The sequence below is a fragment of the Hyposmocoma kahamanoa genome, unplaced genomic scaffold (genome assembly GCF_003589595.1).
Source record: "Hyposmocoma kahamanoa isolate Upper Pololo Valley unplaced genomic scaffold, ASM358959v1 98972, whole genome shotgun sequence".
Classification (NCBI taxonomy): Eukaryota; Metazoa; Arthropoda; class Insecta; order Lepidoptera; family Cosmopterigidae; genus Hyposmocoma; species Hyposmocoma kahamanoa.
Genome location: NW_020655740.1, coordinates 371,135 through 392,394, shown reverse-complemented (window position 1 = coordinate 392,394; position 21,260 = coordinate 371,135). Strand labels below are relative to the sequence as shown.

Sequence of the window (21,260 nt, the reverse complement as noted above, 5' to 3'; positions counted from 1 at the left end):
AAAACAAATATACGCGATTTAAATCCGGAAAAATAGTTTCATTCCTAAATATTTACTTGTTTAACTAGGAGGCAATAAAGAGAGATTTTCTATTTTGTTTATTACATTGACGAGCTGCATTTTATCAAAGGTACTTTCACTAAAAAAATCAAATAGATGGCGCTTAATTCACTGATTTTTATGGACAATGCCGGCTATTCTTTTATTTTGTTTAGAAATAGCGCCACCTACCTATATTAGCAAGCGATAGTTTATAAGTTAGTTTGTAACACACAATGCCATCTGTTGATATGCATATTTGAAGATCAGAAAATAATTTTCACTGATGGTCAATATTTGAATAATATTACAAGGAAATACAACTGACTACTTGTATGTCATACATCGAGTATATAACCAGAAACAGAGACGAAATAAAGGCCATCCGTTCCATGCAACTCATCAGGTAAATGGGCCTTAGATCATTAAATATCAACTCTCGTTTGCGATGAAATCGTAAATCAGAAAGCTGAAATAGTACAGCGCCAACAACTGACCTGTGTGGACGTCTCCGTATACTCCAAAAATATTCTGTGTTTATTGTAATAAAGATAATATATCTAACTATGGGGGGCTGTTACATTCAGTGGTGTGGGAAACTTTTTTAAATGTTCGTCTATTATATTAAAGCACAAGTTAAACTGGTCGATTTGAAGTGAAACAATCGACGACACTGGTCAATTGCTTCGAATTCGGGTTGGCCAATCGGAGCGCAGTCGTCACCGTAATGATTTGGCAGAATAGTTTTCAAACAAATTAAATGACATTTCGTCTCTATTTTTGGTTATATACTCGACGATTTCATATTAAAGAGGAAATAAATGACATCCACGGCCATTTATATAATATAAACTACTTCCAAGCTATTGATCAGCGCCATCTTGGTATAAGACGGGATTTTGACGTTTTTCAGAGTTACGATCTATTGTATGGATATTAGCAGCACTCTTGAATTATTGGTCCTTGTTCAGCATGTACCAATGACCTTAATATTCAAATTATGCACTTTTCGCTGCTTTTCAAGAATAGTGGCACAAACCAAAATAGTTTATATTAATCTTGTAATATAGCTGCATTCCGAATGTGCCAAATTTTGTTGCGAAAAACAAACCGAGCTGATTGGTTAAAATAAACAAGTGAGAACATCAGTTGTACGATTAGTCTGCCTTTGCACGTTAATATGCTTCAGTGACGGTAGCATGGCAGAATATGTGTGTTAGACCTCCCCGTGACAATATTTAATTCAGTTGATAAATCTAAGTTTGTTCATTTGGTAATGAACTATTGTTATACATTTTGAAGAACAAGGATAACGATATAAAATCGCGTATGTAGCTTATCTTTGTCGATTTATCATCGCCGCGAAAACGATGAAACGAAAAATGTCTTTTCATTTCGTTTGTCGCGCTCAACTTTTATATTGATAAAATTAATGTGGAAATGTTTTAAAATCAGCTGTGACTTTGCAGCCATGTTTGGCGCTGAGTTAATCTTTTGCAGTCAGTGCGCCGGCGCTTGCGATAACATAAAATGTGACGTCATGGTGCTCGCTATGTTCGCTATAGTGATAAAATTTTATCACTCGAATTTGACAGCCTAATGTAAAAAAGCAGGATGTAATAGCTTTATCGAGCATGCTACGGGGGCAGTTGTTTTTAAACTACCTTCCTGATGAATGAGTTGATTTTGAGATTGGTCATTATTCTAATGAATGAAATGAATGTTAAGGGGTTACATGATGAATCATGCACAACGAAGGACGTTCTCAACTCTCGGACCTTCCCCTTAGAAAAGACCTGTACGCGAAACGTATAATAGGTTGATGATATTTGGAGTTCAGTTTACTTTTTTGCCAAAATAAACCTCGTAAGGTATACGTCAAGTCAAAGGATGGTTCATAAGTGGCAATATCGGCATCCACTGCCGTTAGAAGATACGAGGTACCATAAAATAGTCCATAAAAATGGCGATTCAAGTTGCATGTTTATCGCTCGCCTATCACATGTACTTAAACTATCAATCATGACTATAGTGATATGCCGCAAAGATACGCGCAACTTTTTTTACGACTACTTAAAAACTTGGCCGGCCCTAGTTTTGAATTGATAGCTACTTTCATTGCAGACGATTGGCAAAGTTGAAAGTGTGTGGGCGAAGTTTATTTAATTGCGTGTGTCTAAAGTCCTTTGTCAATTCTTTTCTGTATAAAAATATTTACGTCCATTTCAACGCGCGTCTAGATTTTAGGAGGTGAGTTGGGGGTCGCCACTCGTGTCCCGAAATTGAAAATGAAAGTGAAAATTATCCTTGTGGAAGAGTTCGTCCAGGGTAGTGCTGCCGCCTTACCTACTTTTGCCACCAAGCAAGCGTAATGTGGGCATTACTGTATTTCGGTTGGTACTGTTAACTTTGCGATAAAAACCTCGAGTGTAGCAATAGTTATGGACAGGTGTGTAGCTTACCATCAGGCCGCACGATCTTGCTCGTCTCGTCACTTGACATTAAAAAAAATTGCGCGTTGTAAATTAACATGAATAAAATTAGAACAGGAGGAGAAAATTCGACACAGATGCGACGTCGACAAGCGTCTGAAGGCAATTGACGGGGCAGCGGGCGGCGCGGCGTGTCGTTAAACAGCTAGGCAATTTGCAAATTTTGGGATAAATATGAGTTTAATAACTAATAGGGTTTCAGTTGAAAACCAGAATTTAGCAGGTACTGTATAGTACTTATGAGAAATACCTCCATATAAAAATTGTGTACAGATATATATTTTATTGTTGAATTATTTTTAGCCTGTTTTCAAATATTTATAAGATCATGCTCGTATAAAGCACTTCCTATCGTGTAAGACATTAATTAGCACATTTTTTACACAATATTCTTAGGTGTCTCGTAATGTCTTATAAGACCGTTATTTAATTGTCAATACCTGAACAGCAGTTCAGCAGTTTTAAAAAGACCACCATTAAGGAACAGCAAACATTGACCATAAAAATAGAAGGATTTTTACTCACTATAAAGAGAAGAATAGAGATACTATTAGTTCACAATTAGAGTCTGATTCCAATTCTGACTTGATATTTCCAAGAATATAGTCAAATACCTTTTAAAAGTTATTATTACTTTCTTGCTATTATTGTTTGCTTGTACACAATATGAGACAATCATGATGTTTTAAATTATATTTTAATAGATAGCTATAATCTCTCGATAAATCAACACACAAAAAAAAAGAAGAAATAATCTATATTATCTTTCACTAATCTTATTAATAGTGTACGTGCTTAGTTCCACGTAATTCATAAATATATTTACAATTATAAAAATGCAAAATCGAAACAAAAAAAGATTATTTACAATGTATGATTAATATTCTTTTTATTCTTTAACTATGAAGTATTACGTATTCTTTTCGTCTTTTTTATATTGATAAAAAAGTAGGCGGTTGATTAGGTAGTTTATAAATCGTAATAAACTTCAAACTTCATCTTGTCCTCAAACCATATCGCAAACGATCAAATAAACCAAAAAACAAGTTTGACAAACATGCCTGTAGTTCACACTCGGTCATCTTGCACAATAATCAAGTGAAAACAGGATCAATGAAATCTGGTCACGTTTTACAGTCGAGAAACTTAATTGTCTTAAAAGTAAACAACACGTATATTGTTGAACGGTGACCTACTTACCGGGCTGGAGGGATGCAGTTCTCTCATGTGCACGTTGTCGATGAAGGACACGTGGTCCGGAGGATGCCAGTCAAGAGAGTAGAACACGCAGTCGAAGGGCACCGTCTCCAACAATCGGTTGATTGGCTCCACCACCTACAATAGAAACGATAGCATTTGAGACAGTCTATGTTACGTCTGTGTAAAGTCTAGGCTTTCGGGTTTCTCTCAGAGAAAAGTTTAAGGAGATTGGTATCATGACTGTGGCATGACAGTACATTTACTCAAATATTTTATATGCTCGTAAAAAAATACATAATTTCAATAAGAAAGAAGATATCCATAATATTAACCTTAGAGCTAAGTCCAAACTCATGGTACCACGATTTCGTTTAACCAAGGTAAACAACTCTCTTTTATGGGGAACTGTATACGTTTTTACAATAAGATTCCGGAGCATATATTAAGTTTATAATTTCCTATGTTTAAAAACTACATTAAAAATATTTTGATCGAAAAATCATATTACAAAATTGAAGACTACGTGTTAGATAAAGATGTATGGAAAGACACATGGCTCCAGAATCCACACAAATTTGATTCAAAGTGTATTTCCATAGCATTTAAGTTTATTTGAAAAGAGCTATCCCTAGAGTTTCTTGCGCGTTCTTCTCAGGGAGGTCAGCGTAGTAAACGAGCAGTAGCTTAAATGTGACGATTTCAAGTGTAAATTTATTTTACCTATGGAATAAATAATCTTTGACTTTGACTTTGTAATAACAAGATATCGTTAGAGAAATAGGTGGAGTATATTTACCACATACCTACAGCTTAACTGAGTCGGCTCCTGAGGTAGCTGCGCAGTGCGGGGGAGTGTCAGTTTACGTAATAGTTATGTCGTGCAGCACATGGGATAACTTCAACAAGATTTTTCTGACGATATTCAATAGCAAGTTGATTGAAAAAAAAAAGTGCTAAATGGCTTCTCTATTCATTCGAATTATCAATGAAATAGTTTTTTTATTATCTTAACTATTACACTACTTAAAAACTTTACTCAAAATATTAATAAACGTATAGTAAAGGAACCTGTCCTTGATAATACGGAGCTTCCCGATGGATCTTATTAACCATTCACAGCCCCAGTTAAGCCGGTAATTTTTCGACTATCATTTCATTCATAAAACCTACGCACATACAAGAAAATACACGCACACGTTCGCAAAAGTCTGCAATCGTACATTATGATGGAGTTATGATCGAATATTTACTTAAATTTAAACTTTATAACACATAGCGTGAAGGTTGATTTTTAAAGATCCGTACTAACTTGCCGCCAATGTTTCTTAGGAAAGATTGTAGTCAAGTCTAAAACTCTTTTTGCTATTAACAAATATTATAATAACATATTAATTAAAAAAGCTCTATTAAGATTTTGTAAATGTTGAACGATAAATAGCGTTACAAAAATGTTTGTTTAGGTGTTTTGTTTTAAAAAGCCTAGCCTATGTAAAGAGAAGTTCGTGTCAATTAGCTGTTTCAATTAAAAAGTAAAGTGGCAATAATTGCATTCACTTGTCGCGATTCTCGCGATATGAAAGTTTGTTTACAAGTAATTAATTGTTAAAATAAAGTCATAAATTTTATATTTAGCGTTATGGAACCAGGGAAATTAACTTTACTAGTGTCTTGTCTGTTAGTAAGTGTCGTTTTAAGTTTCGCCAAAGCGTCTTCTCAGTATTTTTAACAAGTGCCATGTACCATTTATTTGTAAATGGCCGCTTTGGTCTAATTGGGTTATTGTGCTACTCACGCCTTTTAGGAAAAAAAAAGTTTTTCTTAAGATTTTTTTTTGAACCGGCTTTACTAACGTAAATTTTCACGCCTCGTCATTGGTGGTTAGCCCTATGGCTAACATTAACAATACCAAAAAATTGCAATGGCAGTTCAATAGTAGCTCTATAGCTACTATTGAACTGCCATTGCAATTTTTTGGTATTCCGCTCTTGAAGGGCGAGTCGATGGCATCGAGTACTAACAATATACATATATGTTTATTAAGTATATTATACAGTAATTTCCATGGTAGTTTTAGTAAGGCAACTTCGATTAATGAACGAATGCCACCATTGCCATTCCACAGTCAATATATTGAGACTCAACTACCATTGCAACTAGATTTTAACAGAATAACTAATATTATCATAATTGCAATAGAATCTCACTGAAGTCTTATTAGAATTACAATGATCAGTGGTTTCAAGAAAATTAGAAGTATTGCAAGGAATAGTATAATAGCAAACTGCCCCAGTGGCCGAACGGTTACCATGCCACTCAGAGGTCCCAGGTTCGATTCCCGGGTCGGTGGAAATATTTATATGGCCTATATTTATTTCTTTCGTGAGTTTGGGTGTAATTTGTGGTTGTCTATGTGTGCGTCCATGCCACCCGCGACACAGGGTTTTTCCCTAGTGCGGGGCTATGTTTAGTGTGTGCGTTATTATTATTAATAGGGGTTAAAGTATGAAATTGCCGATTTGTACTGAAAATCTAAATTGTTTATTTTTTAAATTTTTAACAAATTTATTTAATCAAAATAGTTGCCATTATTATCTATACATTGCTGCCATCTAATGGGAAGGTTATTAATGCCTTTGCGATAGAACTCCGACGATCTAGACTGCACAAACTGTGTGAAAGCATTTTGTACTGCCTCCTGGGAAGAAAACTTCTTGTCACGTAGATAATTGTCCAAATCACGAAAAAAATGGTAGTCCGTTGGAGCAAGGTCTGGTGAATACGGAGGATGACGAATGGTTTCTAACTGCAGTTCCTGAAGGGTCAAAATGGTTTCTCGTGCTGTGTGAGGTCTCGCGTTGTCGTGGAGCAATAATGGTGAAGATCGATTCATGAGTCGGGGCTGTTTTACTGCTAGTTTTGTCAACATGGTTCGGAGTTCGGCACAATAGACGTCTGCCGTTATTGCTTGACCAGATCGGAGAAAACTATAGTGAATAACACCATGCTGAGACCACCAAACAGTTACCATTACCTTTTTATTGGTAAGTTTTGCTTTAGGACACTGTTGTGGCATTTGACCTGGGGTCAGCCATTGCATTTTTCTTTTCCGGTTATCATAAAGAATCCACTTTTCATCACATGTTACTATTCGATCCAATATTCCTTCATTTCTGTACCGGTTCAACAAGGCAACACAAGTTTCAACACGCGTTTCTTTCTGCAGATCAGTCAAATCATGAGGCACCCATTTTTCGTATTTTTTTATTTTATTGATTTGACACAAGTGAGTCAATATTGTGGGTAAGGTAATAAACCATGCCGCTAATTCCTGGGTAGTTTGACTAGGATCGAATTCCACTATCTCTCTTAATTCATCGTTATTCACCTGTGTGGGCGGTCTTCCTCGTGCCTCGTTCTTTAAGTCGAAATTTCCATCACAAAAGCGTTTAAACCAAAATCGCACGGTGCGTTCATTAGTAGACCCCTCTCCAAACGCAGCATTGATATTGCGGGCTGTTTCTGCCGCGTTAGTTCCGCGTCGGAACTCGTATTCAAAAATCACTCGAATTTTCGCAGTATCCATCTTTCTTGTCTAAATTGAATAACAAAAACAATTGAAAGTCGATATTCAAATGTTTCAAATTTAAAAAAAATAAAATCACAGAAACCATTTGAAAAAAGTTTCATTCGAAAACCTCAAACCATGAAGATTCTATGAAAATTCAAAGAACATATTGCAATAAAACGGCAATTTCATACTTTAACCCCTAATATTTATTTTATTCTTCTCGGCTTCTTAGCTGGTTTGAACCACATTTAATGACCGAAGTCAAGTAAACGCAATATGGTGTATATACAGCATACTCGTAGATATCTACGAGCACGTATGTTATTACTATTATAATATATATATAATGATAAACTTACTAACAAATTGGCTAACGGAGTAAATCGAACAATAACGGGGTATAGAAATATTGAAATAGCTGAAGGAACCGCAGTGAGTAATCGTCGTTTCCGCCCTTCGTTCCAACAATAAACCCATAAATCCGACAACGACACATTATGGAAATTATAAACTACCCGATAGAAAATCGACTTAAACAAAGTCACGCAAGAGACAATGTATCACCGAAACGAAACGATTGGCAATTCGTGACGTGCGAACCGCGTAAGCCACAAAACCTGGAAAGCTTTGTTGAAACCCGATAGATACTTTCAAACGTGTGCTATTGTGTGGACAGAAGCAAGGCTACGTCTTTCGCTCGAGGTTACGCGATAAGTGCCTACCGCTGAGTGTATCACCGACAGCGCTAGCGCCCAGAAAAGTCTTTCACTTACATTACAATCCTTGTACAATCCCAGCATTCGGTTCCGCACGACTGCACACGGCGGGCAACGTTATTTGCACCTCTTTAAGCGCGTGCTTAGGTTCGTTTTTCCTTATAGTGAACGCTTGGTTTCATTATTTACATTTAGTATTCTACGATTTTATATGAGAGTGATGTATCTGTTATGTAGTTACTATTAAATAATCTGTGACAGAAGTATCAATTTAAGTACGATGATGCGATGGCAGGCAGTTTCTGACGATGGTGTGGTCTGATTTGAAACCTTCAATTCGTGTGGCAGCAGGTCACGAAGTTCATAGGTTACGGTCGGTTGGGTCGGCATCTCATCTCATGTTAGGTTAATTGTGCAGTAAGGCAGTTAAATAATAAATATTAGATAACATCACATCCCTTGCTCTGATCCCAAAGTAAGTAGCTAAAGGATTTGTGTCATGGAAATCGGAAACAACGACGGTACCACAAACACCCAGACCCGAGACAATATATAAAAATTAGTTTTCTACACTGACCCGGCCCGGAATCCCCGGGACCCTGAGATGGCGCCACCGTGAAAACCAACGTGCAAGTCACTCGTCCACTGAGGTCGTCTGTGACGTAGGTGTTGGGATGACATCGGATTAGCAACGTTTAGTGAAACAGGAAATGTCCTGGATAAGTGTCTTTATTCGTTCATGGATGCTGTGGTACAGATAGATTATATTTATAGTCTGTCAGTAAGCGAGACACCTGTATATCCATAACTGTTGCTGTGGCGAATGATCCGAGGGGCACTGCCACTGCGCTCGTCACCCTGACACATAAGTTGGAAGCCCATGTCCCTGTAATTTCATCAGCACCTTTATCATAATGCTCACATCACTGGTTAGCGGCTGAATTACGTAAGGAACGTTGAGATGGTTCCTTTGAGACACACACAAATATTTATTTTCTTATTTGTCTAGTAAACTTTCCTGTAATTTCTATTTTTAATGAGTTGTAATCTGTATATATTTATCGTTTGGAGCAGTCATCTGTGCATATAGAGCAGGATTTCCCTTTGAATCAGATTGTAGATTAACTGCGATCGCCCATTATCAAGCATATGCTGTTGTTCAAGGTTAATGCGGTAGAGGTGCTTTAAGGAAATGTAATCTCTTGTTGCTTGAGGTTAGAAACGAGAGTACCTTACACGGTCGGCAGATTTCTATAAGGGTGAATACGAGACTATCGAATTTGTCAATTTTCGAAAGCAGGTCATTGTTGCACATTACGGTAATAACTTTCCGTGAATTGCTTTTGCTATGGCACCACACCTAATGATTACCGAACATAATTCATTCAATCAAGATCGGTTCCGTTTCACTACACTCGCAATTCGAATTATACAAAAGCCTGATGGCCTATTGATGCAAATAATGGTGTATTTACAAATTTTGCTTCAGGACCCCAAAAAGATTATTAACTGTTGCTTACAAGAGACTAGTAGAATGAATTGGTAATATAATAAAGATGAAAATCGAACGAACGTACTCTTTATGGGCAGAATTAGAATACTCCAACCTGGCACGGAGAGTTTATGTCCCATTTTATATTCCCCTAGCAATGAAAGTCAGAATCGAGTGCGTAAAATTACATAACGGATGTGCATTGCCTCGTCTATTCTATCACAATGATCTTGAAGCTCTCGCGAGTAACGAAGGTGGAAGTGGAACAACCTAATTACCCGCACAGGTTAGAGTACTAACTTGACTTACAAACTGTACTTATTACTAGCATCAAACTCAATGTTTTAGATTCTAAATTGGCTGGTCTGTTCGGCTATTCGGTTTTAAGACCAGACCACCCTAGTCGTGCAAGAGCTCCAACGCGTCAGAAACTCATCATTGTTGGCGTAGCAGAACATACAGAGCTAAGTGAAAACTTGCGCAGAAAGGCTTGATTATTTACTCTAAATATATTTTCGCAGCAAAAAGAGTCCTGTCTTTCTTGTGATGTAGTGCCCGTAATCAGCTAACCAAATTGATATTGGCTATGCGCTTAAAAAGATCCAGCTGGATGTGGTATTTCTGCGACATGCATATCGCAGATATCTTCAAACTGCGACTCCGGTTGTGTCATACGGAGTAAAGACGCGGACACTCATGGTACGGCCATTTCAAGCCAAAAGTCGCTCAGCGAGCTATGGAAGTAGCTGTTCTTGGTGACTAGAATTGAGGTTATCCGACAGAGAACTAACGTCGTCGATATAGGAAGTAGAATAGGCAAGCTGAAGTGGCAGTGGGCTGGATAGATCTGTCGAAGAACCGATGACGGAAGAGGGAAACGAGTCTTGAGTGGACCACGGCAAATGTAGCGCAGGACGCTTTCTGACCAGATGAAGTGACGATCTGCGAAAGGCTGCTGGCGCACATTGGGAGAGAATGTCCAGCAATAGACTGCTGGTAAAAATCCGATTCAACTGCAGCATCGGCAAAAAAGTTAATTCATCAATAATTCTTATAATAACCTCTTACAAATTACTAATCACCACATAGCAGACGATCGACTGCTCAAGACTGAAGATCGTCGCAACATTCACACCTGGGGCAACAGATTCCTGCATACACCATCAGGACTAGCCACACGCATACTTGCATTACGAATTCCGGGTGGTTATTAACTTCAAAAGTTTGCAGATTAGGGGGGTTATAGTGCCAAAGTCAAACAAGTTATAAAAATATTCGAATACACGTTTTCTGGTTGGGTTCTATCGTAAATTATTTTTCGCAATTTGGTTTGGTACATTGAAACAGTTATCGTCTTTATAGTTTGAAGGCGTATGATAAATCATTGTCTCTGGATCTATTATTATCTGTAATGTAATTGCTTTAGCCAAAGTTTATGGTCTTACAATGACGGTGAAAGTGTAGACATAAAAGGGGAGTTCGTTGGCTTTTGAGATTATAAAATGATGACGAGGACTTTTTGGAATTTTTCGAGGCTTATCGTTTACAATGGAATTGTTTAGGATTCATTAGACAATCGCAATTCTAAAGCAACAGAATTTTTAATAATTAAAAAGTGTAGTGAAGAAAAATAAAGGTGAAGCTTTAACTCCCTCATGCATTAGCTATGCGTCAATTAATGTTATACACTCTGTGGACTAGAACTTAAACATCGTTCGAGCAATTTTCCGGATGATTGGCATTCGCTAGTTAGTCACGGAGACTGCTTTATGATGGAAGTCCATGGCGTTGGCATGCGTGTTAGAACGTTGTACAAGGTCAAAGTAAACAGATCATTTTCATTGAATAAACTTCGAAATACGAGGGCTTAGTTCCTCTGTGGCTTGTAGAATAGAAATTTACGAATGGCGGTAAAATATGTCAAACTCCCCACACAATATTTAATGTACGTTTAAAAATTGGAATCTGAAAACACGGAAATAATTTCGGGATTGAGTCGAGAGAGAGCGATATTAGAAAACAGTTCTTTATATAGACAGTAACTTGCGGACAATCTTGAGAAGCCACATAAGTAGCTATTGGCAAAATATTACTTAACATAAAAGGACAAACCCAAAGGTACCTATTGAAAGGCGTTGATAAACAATATTCCATATTAACCATTATGCAATCACCGTGCCCGCAATCGCTGCACATCGGCCTTGGCATTCAGATTACGGAACCGGAGCCAAATTATGAGACAACATGCAATCTGTGAGATATTCTAGCGTTTGCTCGAACTTCGTAAAATCCGAATAAGTTTTTCTGGTAACACACGGCACATGCTGAAAAACAGTGCTTGAAACAAATAAGACGTTGTTTAATATGATAACGCTACTTATTTTCCAGCTGCGATTATCAAACACAATGATTGCAGCTCCAATTTCAGTAATTAATTTAATCAAGTCGTGATTGATAGAAAAATTACCAGATAAGAATGGATGCTGTTTTATTTCGGTACACATGGTTGTAAGCTGTAACTAATATATCCTTACCGTGATCATTCATATGCTACGGGCAGAAAAGGTGGGACCTAGTCCATCAGGCATCAGTCCATATTCGATATAATCAAGCAATCAGACAAAGCTGGGTTGATAAACTTTAAAGGAGTTATTGTAACTGAGTGAAGGGTCCTGCGCCAATAACTGCAATAAAATAGAGACCAGAGATAAACTATACTTAGGGACGTCGAAAACCAGATCAGTCGGTCTTTATGTGATCTTTATGGCTGACAAAGGCAATTCGTTTATAACTCCTTTAATTTAAGTTAACTGCCTCCGCGGCCGAACGAATACCACGCTGGACTGCCACGCAGGGTTGTTGGGTTCGATTCCCACGCCGGGAGAAATATATGTATGGCCTATATTTATTTCTCGCGTGAGTTTGGGTGTAATTTGTGGTTGTCTATGTGTGGTCCATGCCACCCGCTACCAGAGAACAAAAAGTAAAGAGAACGGGCACTCTCCGCCCCTCCCTAGCTTTAGATACCGCACCACGTCCGGCACATTGCCGGTCACATTGACTGAACGACAACAAGGCTGCCGGCGAGCCGTTTTCGCGCGAAGACGGCTTTCATATTTGAATATAGTTTTCATTTATTCATTACGAAACTTGTCCGTTAACATAAAACATCATTTTACGTTACTATTTATAATGGTCGTGAATTGTGCTGTGTACCGTTGTTTATCATAATTTTCCGAAAGAAACGAAGTAAGCAAAAAAAAACTTATGTCTGGGACTCATTCAGTTATTGTTTTCTCCATTTATTTACTGCAGAGTAATATATGTATGTATAAAAAATACAAATTTGTTATATCAATATAATGAGGCGCCATGACGTCGTAGACAAGGGTTCTCGAATTTTCAATTCGTATTGCCGATAAATATTACGTAAGTAGTGAATACACCTAATTATTAACTAAATAATGATGATCAACTTGGACACGCAATTTCAAATGCCTTGGATACCTTATTTAAAAGTACATGTCCAAAATATAACGTTTTAAGGGCTTTTAATATATTTTTTAAATAAATCTTCAATATTACTCTACTTAGTGAATTAATGAAAATATGATATGATATCGATACAAATACATAATAGACATGTGTAATTATTTGGATTCTGGATTATATTAATAGAATCATAGACAATGGATTCGCGTTAGCATATTCGCTATGTTGCCGCTCTGATCACGTAATAGTGCAAGAAAGTGATGGGTAACCCTGCCACATCAAGCACACAGTTGCGCGTGTGCAGATAGCACCTTGCTGTATGTAGTAGTAGGTAAATAATTTTCGACCGTTGTATGGAGTGTCCGGGGTGTGCCGCTACGTAGGGTTTCCCTAGTGCGGGGCTTTGAGTGTGTTGCGTCATTATATTATTAATAACTCATCACCATCAATGATTACCAGATTATCGATCGGCGCTGTGCCTAGAAAAAATAGTACTTTAATTACTATAGAACACGTGGCCTCGGTTTTGGTATGGGTTGTAGAAAAGTTGAGGCCCTATTTTAACCAATATGCGAAAAAATTGCCGCATAAAATCTCAAGTCGCTGAATCTTTAGTCAGGTCAGGAAAGTAGCCAACACCTGGCATACCCTTCTTTTATAGAGACGACTGTCATTGTAGATTTTTGAGTTGTTCCAAGACCGTTAATTTCCATATTACTCTGCACTATAGCGAACATCACGTAAACGTCAAAACTACACATGTCTTGAGTTTAGTCTCTAACACGAATTGCCGCTAATCGCCGTAAGACTGAATTTATATTGCGGCGGAACGGAATGGAAGCAAATTTTTGTAACGATATTGTACATCGCACACGTACAAACTACAAGACAAAATTTTCCGCGGAATGCGCGAGTTTTATAATAATTTATAAAGTAAATTGATTCTAAGGGTTCCTGAGTTTCTTTCTCGCAGCATTGACGCATTATTTTGCAATCACCCTATACTGACAGAAGTTTCCCGTCACCCTTAATTTGCCCGAGTTCAATGGAAGTGGAGTTTGAAAAAACCTATGCGGTAAGTACTATCGCGGTTTGTATGGTGCCAGCGATGGCGGTGCCAGGCGCGGCTCGATATCTTTTAATTGACCATGAAGGTGTGAACTTCGAGCCTTCGAATTAAACTCCGGCTATATTTGGATCACGTTTTGACAGGCAATTTAATGTTGGTGCAATGCCGTGAATGGTCGGCACAAAGGGCACGTGCTGATGATTTATTGGTAAGTGTTTTGTAGTTGCTTATTTTCAAGCGCTTCTTCGAAGAAGCAATTGATTTGTCAAATTTTTGCGCTATTTGAATGGTGATTGATGTAAAACAAATGTTATAAATAGGAAATAAACCCTTATTTCGGATGTAAATCGTGTATATTCGTTTTTTAACAAAGTTTCGAGAAATTTTCGGACGGAGTGTACAATATACGCGACTTACTTCCGAAATTATAGTTTCATTTCCTACGTGTACATATCGCAAATACCTGAAAATCCGATAAACTTTTAATTTCAAATCAACAGCCTATTACAATCAAAATGTACATACAATAAGTAAATAATTACAGATTTTCTAGATTAGACTTACAAGTCTCATATCTTTTTACATAAGTTTTGTTTATAGAACCCCTCCCTATCAACCTCTTGGTTATGCGGGAAGGGCACTAGGACTGGTGTGAGCTCGCACAGGGACCATCTAAGTCAGGTGCTAACCGCGGATTAGCACGTACTTCATCCGGTTCTCTGTAAGACTAGTGCCTTAGGTGAGCCGCTCCGGGTACACGTACAGCATCCTCCCTATTTTCCAGATAGGTACCGGAGCTGTAGGCACGCTCACTTCCCGTCGCGGGACGAACGCCCCGGTCACCATCTACCGGGGCAGACGAACGTGTTCGTCCCTGCAGCTAACCACAAACTCCAGCGAGTCCATACCCAAGTCCGGGTCTGCCAGAGACGCCCGTGAAGACGTATAACCGTCGGAGGGCTTGGCCCGGAACCCGCCGTACCCAGATCTTGCCGTCGAGTCCGTAGTCTCTCCGGAAAACCCTATCTCTCGGGTCGGTAGATAGATTAGATTTACAATTTATTCTCAAGGAATAGAAGTTATTATTATTGATACAAAGACCGAAGAAAAAGGAAAGTTCCTTCGATATAACTGCCTATGCAGAGGTCCCGGGTTCGATTCCCGGGTCGGGAGAAATATTTGAATGGCCTACATTTATTTCTCTCGTGAGTTGGGGTGTAATTTGTGGTTGTCTATGGTGTGTCCATGGCACCCGCGACACAGGGTTTCCCTAGTGCAGGGATATGAGTGTGGAAAAAACGACTTATGAAGTGAGTTTGTTATTTTTTTCTATCGTGAAAATTTTCAGGAATCCTGTTTTCACGCCGTATAGTAAATCAGTGTATGTCCTCAATTTTTAACCGACTTCAAAAAAGGAGGAGGTTCTCAATTCGACTGTATGTTCTTTTTTTTGTATGTATGTTACGCGATAACTCCGGTATTCGTGAACCGATTTTCATGATTCTTTTTTTGTCGGAAAGGGGGTACTTCCATAGTGGTCCCATTTCATTTTGAAGAAAATCATCCACTTCGAAGGGTGGCTGTTCACGCATGAAGATTCATTTTCATAAATAGCGCCTAACTTTAATTTAGGAGAAATTACTTTAATGGTTGATTTTGCTATTTCTCCAATTCAAGGCGTTTTTCTCTCAATATACTTTGAGTAGTGAGAACCTATTTTTATTATCTCCAGTGTCAAGTCCTGTATAGTGGCGAACTAGGGGATATTTCAATAAAACTTAGTATAGACGTAATTCCACGTACTTTTGAGGTCGGTTTTTTTTAGTACTCTGTACTGAGATTATACTATATATTTTTTCCAAAATGACTGATTTAACACTGAAAGTGTTGTGCGGAATCAACCATTTGAGGTTGTATCGACTCTATTTACAAGAATGACAATAAACAATACTATATTCCGACCCCCTGTTTACTATACTTTTGACATAAGCGTGCCTACGAAGTTCCATAATTATTAACAAGCAAGCATTGACAAAGTAAAGCGACGTGCTTTTTAGCTCCGATGATATTTATCAAGACGACAGATTATGTAACGAAGATTATATCAAGTTGATTTCTCCGTTGAATAGGTTTTGGTAACTGTCAAATAAATTACAATGAAAACAAATAAATTTGAAATAATTATAATAAATTCTAATGGTTTACGGTCTACCAAGGTCACGTCACCCCGTTTCTTAATTCCTAATACAATGTTGAAAATGTCAATCGATTAAAACTCTTTTTTACTTTATGAACTATCGTTGTTCAACGAAGTCATTGTTTCTGAATGAATTCAAATTACGATTAAAACTTCTTAAGTAAAATCGATTGTTATAAAAAATCGAATCGGTAACGCATTAGGACATCACTAATTGATTAGAAGTAGAGCTGTCAAAAGTAAATTAAAACGTTAGACGAACTATAAGGGCGATTTATTCGATACAAATGTAATCGCGCTCACGCCGCGCGGTCGCCGCGCGGAGACCGCGTTGCCGCCGCGCAGGTACTGCGTGCATCTAAGCCTCGTATTCCAGAACTCTAATCAATGTTCAAGTCAGGACTTGAGTATGATTTAAAGCACTAGAAATCATACCCAAGTCCTTGCCATTAGTGTCGCATTTCCAGTGCTTGAAATCAAACTCAAGTCCCGATTTGAGCATTGAGTAGAGTTCTGGAATACGACCCTAAGAGGCCACCACACTAGCATCTTTCGTTTTTCGTCTTTAACTATCTTTAATAAAACTGACACTGGCACAAGCCCAGTTAGTGGCCGCCATAAAGGCAATAATAATAACATTCACGACCATGGTAGCTGCAAAGAGCCCAAAAAGTTGTATTAATTGAAAAAAAAAAAAACAAATATATAAGCGATTTAGCTCCGAAGATAAAATACCATACGTCCATTTGAAATATCAATAATGTTATTGCTCTGGATAAGTAGAATAGATGTTACAAACTATAGCATATTTTTTAACCAACTTCAAAAAGGAGGAGGTTCTCAATTCAACTGTAATTTATTTTGTGTGCATCTGTGAACCTATTATGATGATTCTTTTTTCTTGGAAAGAGGGCGCCTCAGTATTGGTCCCATTTATATTTGAAGAAACTATTCTACCTCTAATGGTGGCCAAGAGGTGATGAATCCCCGTTCGCGGACTTTCCGTTAACAGATTTCAATAAACCTTGGCAAATGGATGTAATTCAGCGAACTTTTGAGGTAGGCTTTTTATAATGAGAGATGTTATGATAGTCACATTAACGTGGGCGCAGAAGCTCCACAATTACTCGGCCTCCTATTGAACGAAAACGTCGAAGAGGCCGGGGTAAATCAATAAGCGGTTTGAAAGAGTCCCAAAAGAACTGATGCCGTGCCGGCCGGAGTTATGCCGCAACCAACTTGTAAACTTTGCCTATCAATCTACAACAACTGCAAAGTAGTGACGTTACGTAGTATAAGAACTGCAATAACCGAAATATACGAAATTAATTTGGCGACGCCGCCGCCAATCCCTGAATTAAGCTCGCAGAGTAGACTAAAGATTGAGAAGTCGACGTAGAATTACAATTAGGTACAATTACCCTAATGTGTCCCACTGCTGAGCAAAGGCCTCTCTCTGATCTCTCCATCCATCCATTGCCTGGAAGGGCATCAAATGACGAGACCGCCAAGTCGTGCGCCTGATGTTAAGCTTTGCAGTGCCACGCAAATATCTGAGGGGCACTGTATACCCGCTCACGCGATACATGCAGCCGTAGACGCATACCACACCTAGAGGTGCCGGTGATGATTTTATACCTATTTATCGGATATCGAAGTTATAACAAAGGTAAAAGAACTAATATTAATTGCTATTTCGGTAACTATTCTAGCAAACCATAAAGATTTTAATGCTTGGGTCTGTCATTTAAAAAAAATAAACAACTTCAAAAATACGTCACGACAATCGTGTGTGTTATTGTTTGGGCTGGTGATTTCGGTGTTTATTTATTGAAAACATACCATAAGTAGCGTTTTTTAAGTTTACCCTGAATATAAATGTTTATAAACTATACTTTAAGGAGTAATTTCAAGGTAAACGTTAGAACCACTCAAACGGAATATTATCATATTTATCCAAGTACACCAAAAATTTCATTTCATTTTATTTGAGATGTTTTTGTTGGTAGTACGGAGGGTATTTATTTAGCAATGCAGAATAATAATTTTTATTTATAAAAACTTGTATTTAAACTGAATGCTTTTCTAATTTGCGAAACCAAATAGCCGCCATTTTGCGGTAGGAGGAGCGCATCGCGTGAGCGGATACATAAGTTGACAAGTCCCGTGTGCCTGTAATTTTACCAGCACACTTGCTACTTGGCGACAGAAATAGGTAAGGTGGCAGTACTTTGCCTGGACGAACTCTTTTACAAAGAGGTCTACTTCTACTAAGAATCTATTGGCCTTTGGATTATTAAAGATCTTGTGAGGGGTGCTCTCTTTATATCTTTCAAAAAGTAGAACTTATGGCGCGTATGTTTGGTCACTTACGAAAATCCAAGACTCAGGCTCTGCCAACGAGCAATGGAGTGCGACGTACTTGGTGTGAAACGGACCGACCGGATTCGGATCACGAAACTCAGATTGTTGATGTAGCTCAAAAAGCTGCGAAGCTGAAATGGAGTTGATGTTTGCCGCATGTCTGAAGACTTATGGGGCCGATGTAACCACTCAGTGGAGCCCCAAAAGCGTAAGGCGCCGCGGAAGGCCGAAGAAGCGATAGCATGAAGAACTGGACGCCTATGCTAAAGCTGGGGTCCAGTTAGCTCAGGATCGGGACATTTTATTACACCAAAGGATAGGACGAACCAGTCGTGCGCCTGGTGGTAAGCGAAACGCCTAATGATAACACTCCAATCCAATCCACACTCCGTTAACGTAAGGAACAAGGACCGTCTTGTACTCCCTGTGATGAAAAGCACGATCTTTGACCACAGCACTTATGTAACGGCCATCGGAACTTATAACAGGATCCCGATTGATATAAAATACTTTAATGGTAATCCATTCAAGGCTCATTTAAAGAAATGGCTAATTGACAATGTTTTCTGTCTATAATATAAGTGAATTTTATAAAGTGATATCAAATATTTGACAAAAGTACATCATGTTTAATTTAATTTAATTTTATTTTATGGATGTTTAAATTTATATTATATCTTAATTATACTGTAATTTTAAGAAATTGTACGCCCGACTTGGGTAAGAACTGCGAAACAAATGTGTAGTAACATCTTAATCTACCAGTTCATACAATAAAGGTTTCTGATTTCTGATAACAGTTGCAGTGCCACTCAGAGCTTTAAATCTCAAAGATCTTACGGCCACTGCCACTGCACTCGTCACCCTCAAACATAAACTGACAAGTCCCATGTGCCGGTGATTTCATCAGCATCTTACCCTTCAAAATCACAACACAGTAATGCTTGCCGGCAGAAATAGGTAAGTACTTCCCTGGACTCTTTCACACGGAGTTCTACTGCTACTAAATGGTCGAGTGATTAGACTCAAGTTTTACTCTTTCTCGTCGTTAATAAAAAATGCAGTAAGTATTAATACAAAGATCCGGCTGGACTCGAACTAGCTACCTCGTCGTGTCGTGGCCGAAGTCGCGTGGCAAGAAGAAAAACTTATATAGAATATAGAATTCTCGTTACAGCAAAAAGTCGTTAAAATCAAAAACAAACATTTGCAACAAGTACATTGAGAAATTCGTAAGGTCTGTTGGGTCGTTCCGTAGCCCAGTTAGACACGGTATGGCGAGGTCGCTGGTTCGAGGCCAGCCCGATCGAATTTTTCTTTGTGGACTAGTGGAGTAATTTCACAAAAACAATTTAATATACTATAATAGTACAATATCGTGTGTTTAATAATACTTAATATTGCAACACGGCAGTAGACAAAGTTCGTAAAGTCAATTTTCACACAAACAGTTGAAGACATCACGGAAATATAGACACTATGAGAAAACTAATGGTGCCATGCTAACCTTCCAAACAAAGAACAGCAAGGATATTGCTAACTGCCTCCGTGGCCGAACGATTAGCATTTACTGCTACGTAGAGGTCCCAGTATCGATTCCCGGGCCAGGAGAAAATGTATGGCCCACATTTATTTTTCTCGTGAGTTTGGGTGTAATTTTTTTTACATATAACAGACACACGCTTGGCCACAATCTCACCTGATGCTAAGCGACGATGTGACCGACGATGGAACACGTTTGCCTAAAAAATGCCTATTCGCTCTAGCCTTGAATAGCCCCAAATTGTACGTTTCGGGAAACATAGATGCCGGCCGGTAGATTATTCCAATCCATTGCCGCACGCATCAGAAAGGAGAAAGCTAAGCGCTTAGCCAAGCGAAGTGATAGTATATCAACGACATAAGGATGGAGTGTTTCGGACCTTCTAATCGGCCGAAGGAAGAACAAAATCCGATAGCAAACCGACAAGCAAGCTACTTTTCTGCGATGTTTGAGATGTTGTAGCTTCGACTCCGCAAGAGAATTGTTGTTAATAAATCTCTTTGCTTCTCGCTCCACCAAGTCCAAGGCAGCTAACTGGTAATGGGTAGAGCCGTCGAAAAGTGGCAGCGGTAGTAAATAGTAATTTGTGGTTGTCTATGTGTGTGTCCATGGCACCCGCGACACAGAGTTTGCCCTAGTGCGGGGATATGTTGAGTGTGTGCGTTATTATTGTTGCAACGAAGAAAGCAGCTTTTTTTCTTCGTCGTGTGCGTGATAGCCGAAATAACATCTTTGGAACACTCGTGCCCTTTGTTATGGTGCCTGATTAAAAGGGTTATAGGTGTAATTTTAATACCTAATGTCATACGTAATTTAACTTAAACTTAAACATGAATATAATAGATAAGTCGTAGACGTAAAGCGGCAGACATACAAACCATATTTGTATGCAAAAACCATAGACTTTAAATAAGAAAGAAGATATCCATGACATCAACCTCAGAGCTAAGTCCAAACTCATGGTAGCGCGATTTCGTTTAACCAAGGTAAACGATTCTTTTATGGGGAAATGCATACGTTTTTACAATAAGTTTCCGGAACATATACAGGGTGTCCCAAAAATCACAGGTCAAACTGACACCGGAGGT

At 38.4% G+C, this 21,260-nt stretch overlaps 1 protein-coding gene across 1 annotated transcript in view; it reads right to left on the bottom strand.

Moving 5' to 3' along the window:
• The window catches only part of LOC113238968, a 45,255-nt gene that overhangs the window by 8,883 nt on the left and 15,112 nt on the right, over window positions 1-21,260 (bottom strand). Inside the window, 1 exon segment of the mRNA XM_026475837.1 lies at window positions 3,732-3,866. Coding sequence (XP_026331622.1) covers window positions 3,732-3,866 — 135 coding nt within the window.